The following is an 18,362-nucleotide window of genomic DNA, read 5'->3' as shown; positions in this document are numbered from 1 at the left end:
AGAATCATTTCCCATAGGATGGGAAATCATTCTATCAAAGAGATCTAAAAATCAATTTTGATTAAATGTGTTGGTTGTCTGATGACAGTGAAACTTGTGCGGGAGAGTTTTGAACCCTCTGGGCCAGTTCCAATGGTACAAGCAGTTGCCACAAACTGGTGTCTTCCTTGGTTTCACATCACTTCTACTGTGTCCTATCATGCCCCTTGCTCTCCACCAGGTGAGGCAGACTGGTGGTTAGATATCACTGTTGACTTTGCATGCTAGGACAGGCATGCCCCTATTTCACTGGGGTATGATTAAACATAATTGTACTATATTTATAACAGAATCCCTCCCACATAGGAATATAGAATATTACTCAGCAACAGTGTTGCTGGTAGCCTCCATACATTATTTTGACCCATTTCCGTTACTGATCCTGGTCTGTTCAGTGCATCAATGCTCAAGGACTGTCTTCCTTGTAAGATCCATGTTCCATGTACCTCTCCTCCACTCCCAGTATGCTGTTTGTCATGAACTCTTAAAGGTTGAACATATCTCCATGGCTGCCTGAGATTGCCATGGAAATCCTTCAGCAGTGCTGATCCAGTTCTCATGAGGCAGCGGTGAAATGAGGTTGCTACTGCCTGTCTAGCAAGCGGCCGACTGTGTGAAATGTGCAGATCGGTTTTTAATGCATGTAAACCATTTGAATCATGTTGGTGCTTTGTTAAAGCAAGAATTTCTCATTTTCATAATTTTATTTTGGCAACTTCTGTTTGGAGTCACTGCTAACCTCTGCAAATATTTTGCAAATCAAAAACAGAGGGAAAGCTTCTTCCCCTCTGCCATCAGTTTCCTGAATGGACAATAAACTAATTATGAACAGTACCTCATTTTTTTCAATTTATATAATATATATCGATATTCCTTATTGTAACTTGAGAGTTTTTTCATGTGTTGCATTATACACCTCCGATAAAGCAACAAACTTCACAACATCTGCCAGTGATATTAAACCTAATTCTGATGGGTACAATCGAAGTTCCAACCATCTCAAATGGTTAAATTAAAATAATGACAATAAATAAAGAGAAAGACCATTCTGCCCCAATGAAGATCATTCCTCGAGTGTCTAAGTCTTCAAGTGAATCATGAATGGTGTGATGCCTGAGAAATGAAGTAAAGAAAAACTTCTTGATCAAAGGATTTTTGGACGTGACATAAAAAATCAGGGAACATCAACTAAAAATGATATTTTCATTGATACTGTGTTTAGCACATTAAATTGTATTCAGATGCTTCAGGGAAAGAATAACCTTTGAAAAGCCATGCCAGTTTAATATAAATAGGGAAAAGGAGCTGTGAAAATGTTTGGTGGGTTTGCTGACAACAATACTGTACCTGACTTCCAAGTGAAGCACGAGTAAACACCGGTCAGCCATTTCTTGAAATGACTTTGCAAGGTCATTGAGAGTCTCCATAATCTGCTCAGACACCGGGGGAATATCCATGTTTATATGGACGTCTTGCCCTGGAGAAAATGCTGTGGAGTAGGAACACAGGACAATTTAAACCACTGTGGTTACGTAAATGGTAGATTATAAAGCTGGAGCTACTGAATTGCATTTGTTATAGTAAGGAACCACCACAGCTTTGCTCTAACTACACAAGGTTCAACATTTTAAATCCCATTGTGAAGCAAAATGTTCCTTTAAAGCTAAGTCCTCTGACAGGCATTAATGTTGCAATTCACAATTTCGCTCAAGCATAAGGTCAAGTAATTCATCCCTTTATCTTCAGAAACTGCTTTTTAATTCATTTTCCCCCTGGTGCTACAGTCTTTTTTTAACCATACGACAAATGACCAGAATTAGGCCATTTGGCCCTGCTCCACCATTCCATCATGGCTGATTGATCAGCCCTCTCAACCCTATTCCCCTGCCTTCTCCCCATTACTTTTCTTGCCCTTGCTAATCAAGAACCTATCAATATCTGCTTTAAATATACCCAATGACTTGGCCTCCAGAACCATCTGTGTCAATGAAATCCCCAGCTTCACAACCCTCTGGCAAAAGAAATTCCTCCTCATCTCTGTTCCAAAGGGATGCCCTTGTATTTTTGAGGGTGTACTCTCTGGTCCTAGACTCTCCCACTATTGGAAACATCCTTTGCATGTCCACTCAATCCAGGCCTTTCAATATTTGGTAGGTTTCAATGATATCCCACCCACCCCCACTGACTCTTCTAAATTCCAGCAAGTGCAGGCCCAGAGCCATGCGTACATTAAACATTTCCTCATACAGTAACCCTTTCATTGCTGGAATCATCCTTGTAAACTTCCTCTGGATCTCCAATGCCAGCACATCCTTTCTTAGATATTGGGCCTAAAACTGCTGACAATACTCCAAATGTGGTCTGACCTCAGCATTACAACTATGCTTTTATATTCTAGTCCTCTTGAAATGAAAGTAATTACACTGAATTAATTTACATTGATATACCAACTCATCCGTGGAAAATCCGAAGAGATGGGTAGAAGTTCAAGGAGGCAAGTGGCAGAACAGGGACAACAGCTTCTGTTTGAAGTGATGGAGGAAATGATAGGAAACCTAAATGGTCAGCAACACACACAAAATGCTGGAGGAACTCAACAGGTCAGGCAGCAGCTCTGGAAAAGAGTAAACAGTCGATGTTTCCGACCGAGACCCTTCTTCAAGACTCAGAGGGAAGGTGGGGGGGAGACGCCTGAATTAAATAGTGGAACGAGGGGAAAAGGGCTGGCTAGAAGGTGATAGGTGAAGCCAGGTGGATGGGAAAGGTCAAGAGCCAGAGAAGCACATGGTCAAAAAGTTGGAGGGCAGCAGAGATCACAGAGGAGGAGCAGAGAGAGAGGGTTTCACTGAACGCCCGTTGAAGGGAAGATTTAAACTTCTTCAGGGGTAGACATCCCTTAAGGAGACTTCACAGTGGAATAGAAAATCACAAACATGAGAAAATCTGCTAGATGTTTTGAGACTTCAACTGAAGGGACAAGATGGAGATAGTGTGGATGGGGAAGGAGATACAGATATAGGCATGGGATCCGATTTTTTATCTTGCTTTGTGTCAAACCTTATTAGCTGGATTCCTTCACCCTTGAAATTCCAAACTACTCACCTGGTTTAGCTTAGTGAATGTGGTATGGTCTAAGCACTAGTTTGTATGGTTCAGTGCCACAGGAAAGAAACCACTACACTTTTCTAAGGATTACCAAAAATTGCTGGAGGGATTCAGCAGGCAAGGCAGCATCTATGGAAAGAGTTCAGTTGATGTTTCGGGTCGAGACCCTTCATCAGGACTGGAGAAAAACGGAGTAGTCAGAGTAAGTTGGTGGGGGGGGAATACGAGGTAGTAGCTGATAGTGAAACTGGGAGAGGGAAAGGGGTGAAGTAAAGAGCTGAGAAGATGGAGGAGCACCAGCGGGGGGTGATGGGCAGGTAAGGAAGTAAGGTGAGAGAGGGAAATGGGAATGGGGAATGGTGAAGGAGATGGGGGGATGGAATGGACAATTACTGGAAGTTTGAGAAATCGATGTTCATGCCATCAGGGTGGAGGCTACCCAGATGGAATATAAGGTGTTGCTCCTCCAACCTGAGTGAGGTCTCATTGTGGCAGTAGCAGAGACCATGAACTGATATGCTGATGGACTAAACTTTTCTAAATACTTGGGTTTCAGATTCAGAAGAAATGCACACTTTTAAAAAAGTATCTGGCTTTCACTGTCTTACCAGAATTTATACAATCTTGGGAAATCTTGTTCTCTACACGTAGACAGAAACGTCCAATCTAGTTAATTTGTTTTACAGACTAGCTCAATTTTGTTGTTTTCCAACAATATGCTGCTGGCAAGATCTAGCTACATTGAACTGATAATACTGTAAAGGGTAACGAACATGACAATAAATATTACAGATGGTGCACAAATAGGAAGCTGTTACAGGACTGATAAATGGCGCAGAAGGGAATATTTATAAGCAACTGCATTATCAAACAGTAAACAACCTCAAACAACACTTTTGTAAGGTTTAACAAAATCTGATTTCATCCATCCTTCAACAAGTACAGGACTAATACTTTGAACGTTTAAAACATGAAAAAAGGCCGTTGCCCTATATCCACCTAGATACTGAAATTAATTCACACAGATTCTATTTTCTTTCTATCTGTATTTTTCAACAGAATTTAAAGCAAATTCAGCATAAATGATCTATGATGTTGCTTTTTATCAGGTTCCAGCTTTATTCCTGGTCTGCTGTAATAGGTCTGTCAGAGAGTTTTCATCTCAAATGTTTTCCATCTTTTTTTTCATTTCTGAACACATGGGTCTACTGCAACTTTCAGATGTCTCTTTTTATTTATCTATTTAATAAGATCGTTAAATATCCAACTAGTGGGTGTGGAAAAGTGGTCAGATTTGTGGTGCACTGACATTTGTCAGGATCTGTTGGACCTTGTGTTCCTGCTCCAGCTTGTAAATATACTGGTCTAGAAATTGAAAAGGGCTTGGAAATATAGGCCAAAGATACTCAGGTGCACAGGGAATGGCTTTCTCTGTGCAGGAACTGTCTCCTTTGTTTGGATCGCTGAAATACCCATCAAAAATGACTTCAAAAACAATTGTCCGTGGGTGAGATGTGGGTGGGAAGGGGTTTAATGGAGGATGGGAAGGGTTGGTTGGGAAGAGAACTATGGACAAGGATAAAGGTACATTCAGAAGAGAAAATCTGAGCGGACTGATAGCACCAGTAGTATTTATTTTGGGGGGGGGGGGAAGGCAGTTTGCAGGGGCAATAATCATTATTGAGAAAACTTAAAGGTACCACCCATCTGGAAGTGGGCCAACAGTGGCATAGCAGTCAGCATAATGCTTTACAGCACAAGCAACTGGAAAATTGAGGTTCAATTCCTGCCGCTGCCTCTAGGGAGTTGGTATGTTCTCCCCATAACCAAGTGGGTTTCTTCCGGGTGCTCTGGTCTTCTCTTACATTCCAAAAAAGACCCATGGGTTAGAGTTATTATGTTGTGGGCATGCTATGTTGGCACATAGTAACACTTGTGGGCCGCTCCAGAACACATTCAGTACTGTGCTGGTCATTGACGCAAATGATGCATTTCACTGCACGTAAGTTTTGCAACACATGCGACAAAGACAGCTAATCTAATCAAAACTATCTATCTTGGATTTCCGAGCAGCATCCCAGGTATGGTCAGCCCTTTAAATAACACGAGGCTAATCTCAGTCGCCTCAGTAAAACCTGCTTTTGTATACAAGACCCAAGCCATCTGCTCAACACCATTTCATGTGATGCCAAAGCAATTGTTGAATGCCATTTGTGACCAGCTGCAGAGTCAGAGGCCTCTGCCTATGCAAACTCAAAAATCTGGAAACTTGCTGCTGATGGGCCAGGTTTTGATTTGTTATTTGTAAAAATTGCATTGGGCAGTGCACAAAAATTGTTCAAGGTCACTACAACCTTGAACAGAGAAGTATGTTGGAAACTGTTTGTTTAATTGTTTCAGAAAACCTCAACATATAATTAGACAATAATATGGAAGCTCCTTCAAGCTGAGGAAAAGAATAGCTGACTTCATAATGGCTACAAAATTATCCTTAGTGGGGAAGTAGAGTAGGTTTAGCTTAGGTGAAGTAAACTGGTATAAGATGCACCAATAGAGACTATTAGTCCTATCATTTTATAAAGTACTCAATCCCATTTTTCCACAAGTTTTGCACCTCATGCAAGTACTGGTCAATGGCTCCCACTCAGTGGTATGTGACGAGCTTGGAAGTGGCATCAAAGTTTACAGGGTCCATGAGGCTTTAATTAAAAAGGTAATTAACATTTTTTTCTAAACAGTACAGTATTGGACAGGCCATCTACCTACTCAGTTGTGCTGATCTTGATGCCAATTTATACTAAATGTCTTCCTCTTGTTTATCATCCATATCTCTCCTTATTCATGTGTCTATCTAAAAACATCTCTATCTCCACCAAACTGCCCGATTCCAGTACAATCCATGGTAATCCATTCCAGGCATCTATTATTCTGCATAAGACTCGCCCCTCATGTCACCTTTGAATTTCTCAGCCCTAATCTTAAAAGCATGTTCTGTTTCCACTCTAGGATGCAGATTCTGACTGTCTAACAACGCTCTGAGGAGGGAGTTTTCTTAAGTCCTGAAGTTTTCCTCACCATTCAGTTAGAAAGTTCACAAGGTAAAAATAATTTGAAAAAAAAGATATATATACACACACACACTCGTGACACTCACTGGCCCAGCCATGGGATTTGCATTCCTGGGAATTTGCAGCTCCTTGAAAGGATTGTGATCCATTTGTTGTGGGGGACGGGGTAGAACAAGTAAGGCTTTCATTTATTAAATTTGTGGATCACTGAGCCAGCTGATCTCATGGCACTGCTCCACAGGTCAGGAATTCTAATGCTGCATGTCATGAGGTCAGATTTTAAGAACTAACATTTCCAAATGCCTTCACCCCTCAGGAGCGCTTGTCAAGGGTGTCAGAAAAAGTTGAATGCACTCTATGCAGTCGGCAATGTGGGTGCCATACAGCCGACCCCTGCTTTGACTCTTCGTGGTTCATTAATATGCATGATATGCTAGCTCACCGCTGACTTACCAAGACTCAGTCATGCACTCCCACCTCTTGTGCCGAACTGGAATGTTTTCAATGGTTCTCAAAGATTTTAAGAAGAAAGTTCTCTTAAGATTTTCTTCCTTATTGCCGACTTATCTCAGTGGTATAAAAACTGTCACTTGTACTCCTCAAGCTCACCACTACTTTGCACAAAAGCTTAATAAATGTGAGCAGTATACAGTGACATTGACAGAAGTGAGCTGGAATTGTGCTTGACCAGAACACTTCAGTGAGCAAGCACACCCACGGTTCCCCCCCCCCCCCCCCACCCCACCTCCTTCTCAGTCATTGCCAGAGGAAGGCAGGCCATTTGACCTTTCAATGTTGTTGATTTGTCATTGGTACAGAGGAGAATCAGTCAGGTTCCATGCATTGATGGGCTTTGAATTCTTTTGTCACTGAGGCTGTTAAAAAAAGAATTGATTTTCTTTGAAATTCTATTAAATCATCCGTGTCGATGTTTAATATGAGTTTTGTGTCGGCAGAACCATTAAGGACACAAGACAAGAGAACTTTTCCATGTGTCATTGCTTAAATGGGCTTCAGGAGAAGGAAAGGTCCTTGTAATTTTTTTTTGTTTCACATCATGCCTTTTAATACATAACTGCATTAATTTACAAGAAACAATCTTCCAGGAGGCGCAGCCATCCTGCCAGAGAGGTCACCTGGGTTGTTGGCTCATGTCTCAGCCGTTTCTTTCTGAGAAACGCAAACAAGAAAGTCCTAAAAGCTGAGACTTAAATGTACAGTGAAAATCAACAAGTTATAATGTTGTACATCTTGAAAACATGAATCACTGCTCTTACTCATCCATGCTGATTGAGCTGCCTACCAACACTGAACCCATTTTCCTGAATTTGGCCCACATCCATCTATCCCTGTACCTACCTCTAGCACCTTCTTTACCAGCTTGTCCCATGAACTTTTATACAATAACCCTGCCTATGAAGGAAAGTATTCTAAACATCTTTTTTACAACCCTATCGATTTGTGTTGCCATTTTCAGGGTGTTATGAACTTGCACCCAAAGGTGCTTCTGCACGTTAACACTACTAAGGTCTCTACAATTTATTGTATATGACTTGTCGGTATGAGATGACCCAAAATGCATTATTTTACACTTGTCTGAATACTATTCCATCTGCTACAGCTCAGTCCAACTTTCCAGCTGATCTATGTGCCTCGATATCACATTCCTGAGACTTGGCGTATAATACAGGCTAAAACTGAGGGAGTTCTTCGCTGTCAGAGGCACCTTTTAGAGGTTAAATCAAATCTCCATCCTGGGGACTAATTGGTCTAATCATAAAACTGTAGATTTGGTCCATTGACTTGGCCAGTATTTGCAGTACTGTGTAAGTCTGAAGCACCCTAGCTATATATAAGTGCCTAAGACATTTGTACAGTACTGTAGTAATTTTACACATTGCATCGCAAAAGAAAAACAAATTTCATGACATACGTGAGTGATGATAAACCTGATTCTGATACGGGTCTCTTTTGTGGACTGAAAGTGAGAAAGGGGCAGGGAAGAGGAATCATGCTTGGGAAAAGAGGAGGGGAGAAGGAGAGAGGAGAGAGCAGCAAGCACCAGTGAGCTATTGTGTAATGATCAATAAATCAATTGTTTGGAATCAAATGACTTTGCCTGGTGTCATGGGGCTGGGCACTCCTTCTTTGTCACCTGAGCCAAACCCCTCCCGCAGTGCTCCACCCTCTCCATTCCCATATCTTTTGCTCCCACCAGGCTTTGTCAGGCTTGCTGTGAACAGTTTTGCCTTTACACTTATTTTTTGAGTCTCTCTTATGAGATGACAATAGATTCAATTTGTTGACCACATCCAGAAGGCAATCGGAAGTCTGCATGTCATAATTCTCACTTTTGATCATTTCTCAGTAACATTAGCTGGAAAGGTGAGAAACCAGACTGAGAATACACAGTCTATAGTCATGTCTTCTGGATAGCTCCCTGTATGTACATGCTGTGGCCTCTGGTTATTTACCTGGATCAAGCACATTGAATGAAATTTTTTTTCTTCAGACCAGCTGAAGCACACTTCAATACATTTATCTCATGAATGAACAAAGGGTTTATTGGAATGGAATATTTTTGACTCAATGCCAAGTGCTGAAGATATCATCACATAGATAACATATTGAGCATGACAACACACAGTAACAGGATGAATTACTGAGTAAGATTAAAGAATAGTGTTCCAGTGATTATACAATTTACCTCTACATACAGAACTTGTTATGTTTGTTTTAGTATTTCCAAAATAATACCAAAATATACAATAATTAATAGAATTACTAGAATACCGGAATACTAGAATTCCTGTTTCCCTCTCACACCTTCTCTTCTCACCTGCCCATCACCTCCCTCTATTACTCCTGCCCCTTCCCTTTCTTCCATGGTCTTCTGTCCTCTCCTATCAGATTTCCCCTTCTTCATCCCTTGATCTCTTTCACCAATCAACTTCCCAGCTTTTTACTTTACTCCTCCGTCTCCTGGTTTCACCTATTACCTACCACCTTGTGCTTTTTTCTCCACTCCGCCCCCAGCTTCTTATTCTGACTTCTCCTCTTCCTTTCCAGTACAGATGAAGATTCTCGGCCCGAAATGTTGACTACTTACTCCAGATGCAGCCTGGCCTTCTGAGTTCCTTCACCATTTTGTGTGTGTTGCCTAGTATATAACAAACTGTTTTCTCCCATTGCCTTACTTGCTGGAGAATCAAAGAAACCTACAGTTTAGAAGCAACTCTTTTGCCCATTGTATCCATGTCAGTTCTTTGTAGATTTTGTTTCTTCAAAAGTGAATGTTGAATCTTGCTTTGTCACCATTTTCAGGCGCTAGAGCTCAATTAGGAGAACAAATATAGTGTCTAGTCTATTCCTGGTTCTTTCACCAATGTTTGTTCTTTACCTGTCCTTTAAAGATTAAACTACCAATAAAAGGAAGTTTTACTTCCTCTATAGAATCTTCTCTCAACCAGGAGGGGCCATTGCACAGGATCGGAAAAAGCTGCAGAGAGTTGTAAACTTAGTCAGCTTCATCATGGGCGCCAGCTACCCTAGCACCTTCGAAAGGTGAATGCCTCAAAAAGATGGCATATATCATTAAGGACTCCTATCACCCAAGACATGCCCTCTTCTCATTGCTACCATCGGGTAGGAGGTACAGGATCCGGAAGGCACACACTCAACTTTTCAGAAACAGTTTTTTTCTCTCTGCCATTAGATTTCTGAATGGACAATTGAACCAATGAACATTACCTCACTATTTTCCCCTCTCTTTTTTGCACTATTTATTTAATTTAATATTTTTATACCGTGCATACTTATTATTGTAATTTATAGTTTTCATTATTATGTATTGCAATGTACTGCTGCTGCAAAACAACATCTCACAGCATACAGTACTGTGCGAAAGTGTGCGAAAATCGAGCACACTCGATTTTTTATATGGTTTCTGACGGTATTGTCTCCACAGAGCCCTGATCTCAACATTATCGGGGCTGTCTGAGATTACCTAGGGAGATAGAAGTAAGTGAGACAGTCAAAGACTGCAGATGAAATGTGGCACGTTCTCCAAGATGCTTGGACCAACCTGCCAGATGATTTCCTTATAAAAGTGCACAATAGTGTATTTCAGATCATTGATGCAGTTTCAAAGGCAAAGAGTGGTCATACCAAGTATTCATTTGATTTAGTTTTTTTATAGCTTACTGCTCTTTGTAGTAATTTTTTTGATATTTAGAAACTTTTCATTTTATTATTTTTGAAAGGATATTTGCTTTACAGCAGGTTTTTTACATGTGCCTAAGACTTTTGCACAGAACTGTATGCCAGTGATATTAAACCTGACTCTGATTGTGGGGCCATTTCCAGTTTCTGTTGACTGCCCCATATTACTGAAGTCCTTCATCCACGTTCTTGCCTTTCCTAAAAGTAATATTTTTCTTCAACTTCTTTTGCTTAAATAGCCGTTTGTCATTCATGGACCTAGACAGAAGGGTTCGGAATATTCAGTAATCAAAGGTCCCAGAATGAAGCCAGGAAAGAAGGTCATGAAAGGTTAACACATGCACTTCATTCTCTGCTGTGCATTCAGCAGGAAAAGGGCAGTGAAAGTTCTGTTCTTTTCTTAAACCTGAGAATATGAGATCAAATCGCCATCAGCACAGCATAGAAATGGCATCTGTACAATTCAACAGATTCACCTTCACTTAGTTAGATCATGAATTTGATGCATTATACTGAAGCAAAGTTATTTAGAAAAAGGATGAAAATGCAGCAAAGTTATTGTCAAACAAACAAATAGTTACCATCAGTGACCACGCACTTTTCACGCTGCTGCCATCTGGTAGAGGGTACAAGTGTCTCAGGATTCACATGACCAGGTTCAAGAAGAGTTACTTCCTCTCAACCATCAGGCTTTTGAACAAAAGAGGATAACTACACTCATTTATCGAGAAGTTCCCACAACAAATGATCTCACTTTAAGGACTCTCTATCTTGTTATTTCATGCTCTCGTTATTTATTGCTATTTATTTATGTTTGCCTTTGCACAGTTTGTTGTCTTCTGTGCTCCATGTGATCCTTCATTGATCCCGTTGACAGTTACTATACTGTAGTTTTGCTGAGTATGTCGACAGGAAAAAGAAGCTCAAGGTTGTATGTGGTGACATGTATGTACTCTGATGATAAAATTTACTTAGAACTTTGATCTATTAGAAGATAGAATATTATAGGCCTTTGGCCCACAATGTTGTGCCAACATTTTAACCTACTCTGACAACAATCTAATGCTTCCCTCCTGCATAGCCCTCCACTCTTCTTTCACCCATGTGCCTATCTTATCGTCTCTTAAATGTCCCTAATATATCTGCCTCTATCACCACCCCTCAGCAGCTCTTCACTGAATGTGAAATGTTCTTCAAAGTGTTGCTTTTGTGAGATTATATAAGGCTTTGATTTCAAAGCAAAAATTGTTCAAAGCCGATTTTGCAGTTATTTTTTACTGTGCAGATACAAGGCTGAATGCTTCTGAACCACAGAGTTCTATTGCTGAGTTCAGCTAGAGGTGGAGAACTCTACCCAAACCAGCCATTCAAATAGGATGGCTTAGACCAGGGGTGTCAAACTCATTTTAGGTCACGGGCCGGATTGAGCAAAATGCAGCTTCATGCGGGCCAGATCAGTCGGACGCGTGCGAACGCAGCTTTCGTTGCCTCCGTTTTTTCAGCCTGCTCTCATGTGTCTCAGTCTCTGCTATAACTACAAAGTGATTCACTTTACAAATTCCGTTTCTTATGAAGAAGACTGCCGAGCAAGACTGCCAAATAAACACTAAAAACCCTGAAAACCTGGTACCTGAATAAACTCAGCATTAGCCATATCATACGCCATAGGCGCTTCGATTACTGGGGCCAGCTTTAATAGTAATTAGATATTATCTCGCGGGCCAAAGATAATTCCACCGCGGGCCGGATTTGGCCCGCGGGCCTTGAGTTTGACATATATGGCTTAGACAGTTCAAATCTGATATAATCTTCTTCCTCATTCATGGTCCATACAAACTAGGTATGGAAGCCTGAGATTTGGTTTGGTTGGATGATGAAAACTGTTTTAGTATCTACAGTTAATAAATGGCAACTTCAAATACATAAACTAACAAGGGGCAGGGAAGAAAATGTGCTTTTGGTTTGAACATTTAATTTTCTAGCTTGTATATGACTATGCTCACAGGTTGGTCAATCTCTGAGTGAGTATATTAGTGCAGTCTGGGTCTTTGATGATGGTTTCAGGCATTTGGTGGGGGTAGTGATGGAAAGCTAGTGAGGGAGGTGCTGACGCTTAACAGGAAAGAAGGGAAATATCTTAGAAAGGGAATGGAGGGAGAGAGAAAGGCAATCCGATGTGGTTGTGGGATAGAACTCAAGAGCCACCAGCTCCATTCATTTTTAGTTCAAAGAGGGGTGAGGAAAATGTTAAATATTGGATTCCTTGTGTTCAGTTTGGGCTGTAAATTGATTGTCTGTCCACACAAAAATCTGTCTGGTTCAAGCTGCAGTGAAATCTGTAGTAGGTTAGTGATGACACAAGCAACTCAATTAAAAAGTTAATTAACTATTTGTTATTTTACTATGATTACAGAGTACTCCGTGGGTAACTTCTTTCTGCAATTTACTTTTGAACACCTATGTAAACTCTGGAGATTTCAATAAAACGAAAAGCAATTTCAAAGGTCTGGAGATAAAATGACAGCCCTGTGCCTTCCATCAGCTCAGTAAACAATCATAATGAACAGCAGAATGACTGTCATCGATGATAGAATGCTAGTTAAACAAAGCTAGTATGTTATTTTCGTGAATTAATGTTACTGGTGGCTTACTTACTATTGCTGTTTAATGAATTGTCACATTAAAACAATGTAAAAGAATGCCATTTGCTGTACCAACAACAATACATAAATTCAACACAATTATCAAGAAACGCCTAATCTCTCAGGCTTTGCCAGGGAGTTTAACTTCTTTATGATCACATCTTTTGATGTACACTTCAGTGTTTAAATCCATTTCGATTTCTTGTCTTAAATGTCAGAGTCTGCATCTGTCTGCAGGTAATGCACTACCAGATATAGTCACAAAAAAAAATCCTCAGGTTAAATCCCAAACACGTAGTAATTTAACTTATCTTAAGTAAGCGAACAGTGCATTCAGCTAGGAGGGAATGAAAATAAGTGAGCCAGACGTTTCTTATCCAATGAAAATCAAAACAATAGACGCTGAGTGTTTCCAGCGTTTTCTGCTTCCATATCCAGCACGTTGCATGAAAGTGCACATTTGTGAGGATAACGGGTGAGAGTACGATAGGCTGATTTGAAGTGTTGCCTGATATCTCCCTTGCTGATAAAACAAAAGACTTCTCCACTTTGTTAAACTGTGATAAGGAGTGAAAAGTCAAGCCAGCCATTTTTTTGTCCTTTAAATCCCAAGGTCACCAAAGAAAATTTTAGAACTACTCCAGTGTGATGGGTAACACAACAAACATACCCCTAGTGACCCAAGTGTACGTGGACCACATGTTACCCACTAAACCAAACTGTATCTATCTCAATTTCCTTTACCCATTTGATCAGAGAGGCAATAATATTCAGATAACTCCTCAATTACCAGGAAGGTCATGCTGTGCACCATGTGAAGCTGCATTTGCCTTGTTACTCGGGAACCACAGCTTAGAGCACGGGACATGCCTTTCCAGCCCAATGAGTCATGCCGCCCAGACACACGAGCCTAATCACAGGACAATCTTACATGATTGTTTAACCTACTAATGGGTAGGTCTTTGGGCTGTGGAAGAAAACTGGTGCATCTGAGGAAACTCCCTAATGTACAAACTCCACACTGACAAAGCTGGAACTGAGCTTTAATCTCCAAAGCTCTAAGCTGTAACAGTGGCACGCTGACCGCTACGCTACCATAAACAAGAGAAAATCTGCAGATGCTGGAAATCCAAGCAACACACACAAAATGGTGGAGGAACTCATCAGGGTAGGCAGCATCTATGGAAAAAAGCACAGTTGACATTTTGAGCCGGAACCCTTCAGTAGGACTGGAGAGAAAAGGGCTGGGGGCTGGGTGGGGAAGGGAGAGAGAATCACCAGGTGATAGGTCAAACCTGGAGGGGGAGGGATGAAGTAAAGAGCTGGCAAGTTGACGGTGAGATGATGTGAGACAGGGATAAGGGGATGGGAAATTGAAAAGGGGGGGGTGGTTGGGGGACATTACCGGAAGTTTGAGAAATTGATGTTCATGCCATCGGGTTGGAGGCTGACGAAATATAAGGTGTTGTTCCTCCAACCTGAGTGTGGCCTCATCACGACAGTGGAGCAGGCCATGGACAGATGTATCGAATGGGAATTAAAATGGATGGCCAAATTCCACTTCCCATTCCCATTCTGATATGTCCATCCATCGTTTTCTCAAACTTCTGGTAATGCCTCCCAACTTCCCCCCCTCCCCCTCACCATTTCCCATTCCCATTTCCCTCTCTCGCCTTATCTCACCAATCAACTTCCCAGCTCTTTACTTCATCCCTCCCCCCTTCAGGTTTCACCTACCACCTGGTGATTCTCTCTCCCCTCCCCCCATCTTTTAAATCTACCCCTCAGCTGTTTTCTCTCCAGTCCTGCTGAAGGGTTTCCGACCGAAGCATCGAGATGTACTTTTTTCCACCGTTGCTGCCTGGCCTGCTGAATTCCTCCAGCATTTTGTGTGTGTTGCTACACTACCTTGGTGCCTTTTACCTGATGATACCAAAATTGTTCATTCCTTTCAGAAAAATTTCAAAAAAACAATGATCAAAAATCTTCTTAGCTTTTTCTGGATTGAAGATAATGTAGGAAAAATGTCTATCATATGTATACTTTGCACATGATCAGGCTCACACTATTCATGGGTGACTATAAAATTCACATTCTCAAAAGAAAGAGATTGTATCAATTGTACATTGATGTCCCGAATGGAATCCCATGCCTTTTGATCAAAAACAGCAAACCCTTGATGTAGATAATTTGATGCTGCATCAAAGTCAGATGTCAAATATACCAAAACAGTTGTCAATTTAATAATTCTGTTTTGGAATTTACAGGCCATATGCGCTTTTATTCTGGTGTTTACCCTGAGTTCTACTGTCTAGTCAGCATCTTGGGCCACTGTTGGATGCATTCACTTGACGTTGAGATAGGCAATACTCACCTGGGTTCAGTGATAGTGAAATCACTCTTGAGAAGTGGACTGGGGGGTTACAGAACTATGATATTTACCAATGAATTTGGGATTGAAAGTGAGGGAAAAGGTCTGAAAAATAAAGGAACAAGAAACAGAAGTGAAAGACTATATTTTTCCTTGTTAGAGTTCTATCAGTTCAATGTCTTGGTGCCAGGTACTCTGGATCTTGGGATCTCGGTGCAGTGGTGGGGGGTGGTTGTCACTGGATGTGGACAGTCATTGCATGCAGGGTGTCCCACAGTAGTGGGTCTCTCTGGGTTTTGTGTCTCTCAGTACAGAATGTTTCTCTGTGCCTGGAAGTCTTATAACTTTAGTCCCCTATTATACCATTCTGGATCCTGACTGTAACATCATGCTTTGTGGAGGGAAGGTAGGATAGTCTTGGTCACAAACTTCAAACTACATTTTGGCATGAAGCACCAGTGAGCTAGAATTATTAAAATGAGCAAATAGTCTTCAGACAAAAATGGACACAAAACCAATGCAACAAGGGTTTGGGAGAGTGATCAACAATCTTGCTGAAGAGATGTATTTTGGAGTTTAAAAAAATAATTCTCAAAAGATTTATTCAAAATTTTAGACAGCTGAAGTCATGAGGAAAAATATATTAAAAAAAACACAAATTGTTTAAATAGTACCCAGAGAGCTATGTTGACTGGAGTCAGGGCTTTGTGCTTTGCTCTTGGTAGGGTCACCCACACCAAACAGGTCAAAGGGTAGAGTCTAGAGTGGTCCATGGGTCCTCCAGGTTCAGGGGTTCAGCTCAGGGCTAACAACCCTGACTGGTAAAACAAAATTGTTACGGAAACAGCAATGAAGAATCCTTCTACATCTGAATGTGATGGTATTCCTGAGTCTCCACCTGGGACTTGTATGACTGATAGTAGTGAAAACCAAGAGGAAGCTACTGACATGATGAAGGAAGCCTTGAACACCACTAGAGATGGAGGATCTTCTTTGCTGCCCTAAACACCAGTGGCTTAATAAGCAGTAAGTATGTAAATAAGTCATATTCAAGCTATTATGGCACTCTGAACAAACTTCATCTTCAGTGCTTGCTCAGCTTAGCAGTCACAAGTAAACTGAAAGAAATTCCAGCACTGCTTACTGCAGGAGAAAAACCCTGAAACTGAACCCTCATGCTGAAGCTCAAAGTTATGCGGAAAGATTGGAGGAACTTGAATAACTAGACCACCTGGACTATTTTTCTTGCCTATCCCTACTTTTGAGTCCAGTAACGTCGTGGTTCACGCAATATTTTGCAGCGTTAGCGATCACCAGTGGAGGATCATTCTTGCCGCTGTCTGTAAGGAGTTTGTACGTTCTCCCTGTGACTGCGTGGGTTTCTTCCCACACCAAAGATGTACAGTTAAGGTTGTAGGCATGCTATGTTGGCATTGGAAACATGGCAACACTTGTGGGCTGCCCCAAGCACAATCATCTGATTGTGTTGGTTGTTGACACAAACAATGTATTTCACTTTGTTTTGATGTACTCGTGACAAATACAGCTAATCTTTATTTGTTTATTTATTTATTTATTGACAACTGGTGGAGAGATAGCTAGATAGGTGCTGGTTAGCTTTCTGGACCTTTCCTAAAGAGATTAATGCAGACACAGGTAGTTCTAGATCATGGACAGCATGGTAGCTTAGTGATTAGCAAAACACTTCACAGTACAGGTGACCTGGGTTCAGTTCCTGTCACTGCCTGTAAGGAGTTTATACATTCTCCCTGTGACCACATGGATTTCCTCTGGGTACTCTGGTTTCCTCTCACACTTCAAAGACCTACCAGTTGGTAGGTTAATTGGTCATTATAAATTATCCTGTGATTAGGCTAGGATTAAAACGGGGGTGGCTGGGAGTTATGGCTCTAAGGGCCGAAAAGGCCTATTCTGCAACGTATCTCAGTAAAGAAATAAATAAACTGACCTTTCTTAACATATAAATATGAACAGAATATTTACCAACTGCTAGGATGCAGAGATTCACAAAGGAACTCAAGGGTACTGATGCTTTCATCTAAACAGCTTCAATGAATAAACACACATTGGGTTGTGATCTCAATGGCTTTTTGTTGTTTTTACAAGAACACAGGCACCAGTTGTAGGACCTCCATTATGCTCTATGGGATCTGCTGGCTAGCAGCCCTCAATATTATGTAGCCAATGAAAAGTGTTACTGTGCCTTCAGAGCCTCTTGTAGAATCTATGTAAACAAAAACCTTTTAGCTGTACTATGGCTTCAGTCTGTCAGCATGCATCATAGAAAAGCAGCAATACTTCTTCATTAGTACTTTACTAATCACAAAAATACAAACATTTAAAAACACTGAACTTCTGCTCTGCCAAGACATAGGAGTAGAATTGGGCCATTTGGCCCATCGTGTCTCCGCCACCATTTCATCATGGCCGAACCAATTTCCCTCTCAGCCCCAATCTCCTGCCTTCTCCTTGTATCCCTTCACGCCCTGACCAATCAAGAATCTATCAACCTCTGCCTTAAATATACATAAAGACTTGGCCTCCACAGCTGCCTGGGGCAAAGAATTCCACAGATTCATCACTCCCTGGCTAAAGAAATTCCTCCTCATCTCCATTCTAAAAGGACACCCCTCTATTCTGAGGCCGTGTCCTTTGGTCCTAGATTCTCTCACCATAGGAAACATCTACTCTATCAAGGCCTTTCACCATTCAATAGGTTTCAAAGAGGTCACCTCTCATTCTTCTGAATTCTAGTGAATACTAGAGCTATCAGACGCTCTTCATGTGACAGGCCATTCAATCTTGGAAGCATTTTCGTGAACCTCCTTTGAACCCTCTCCAGTTTCAGCAGATCCTTTCTAAGATAAGGGGTCCAAACCTGCTCACAATACTCTA

General features: G+C 41.2%; 1 protein-coding gene across 1 annotated transcript in view; it reads right to left on the bottom strand.

The window, feature by feature from the left end:
* The window catches only part of exoc4 (exocyst complex component 4), a 507,730-nt gene that overhangs the window by 24,479 nt on the left and 464,889 nt on the right, over positions 1–18,362 (bottom strand). Inside the window, exon 14 of the mRNA XM_073066788.1 lies at positions 1,387–1,528. Coding sequence (XP_072922889.1) covers positions 1,387–1,528 — 142 coding nt within the window. The remainder of the gene's footprint in view (positions 1–1,386; positions 1,529–18,362) is intronic.

Source organism: Hemitrygon akajei, chromosome 14 (assembly GCF_048418815.1).
Source record: "Hemitrygon akajei chromosome 14, sHemAka1.3, whole genome shotgun sequence".
Lineage (NCBI taxonomy): Eukaryota > Metazoa > Chordata > Chondrichthyes > Myliobatiformes > Dasyatidae > Hemitrygon > Hemitrygon akajei.
Note: the sequence above shows the minus strand (reverse complement) of the source record. Positions and strands in the feature narration are given on the sequence as shown.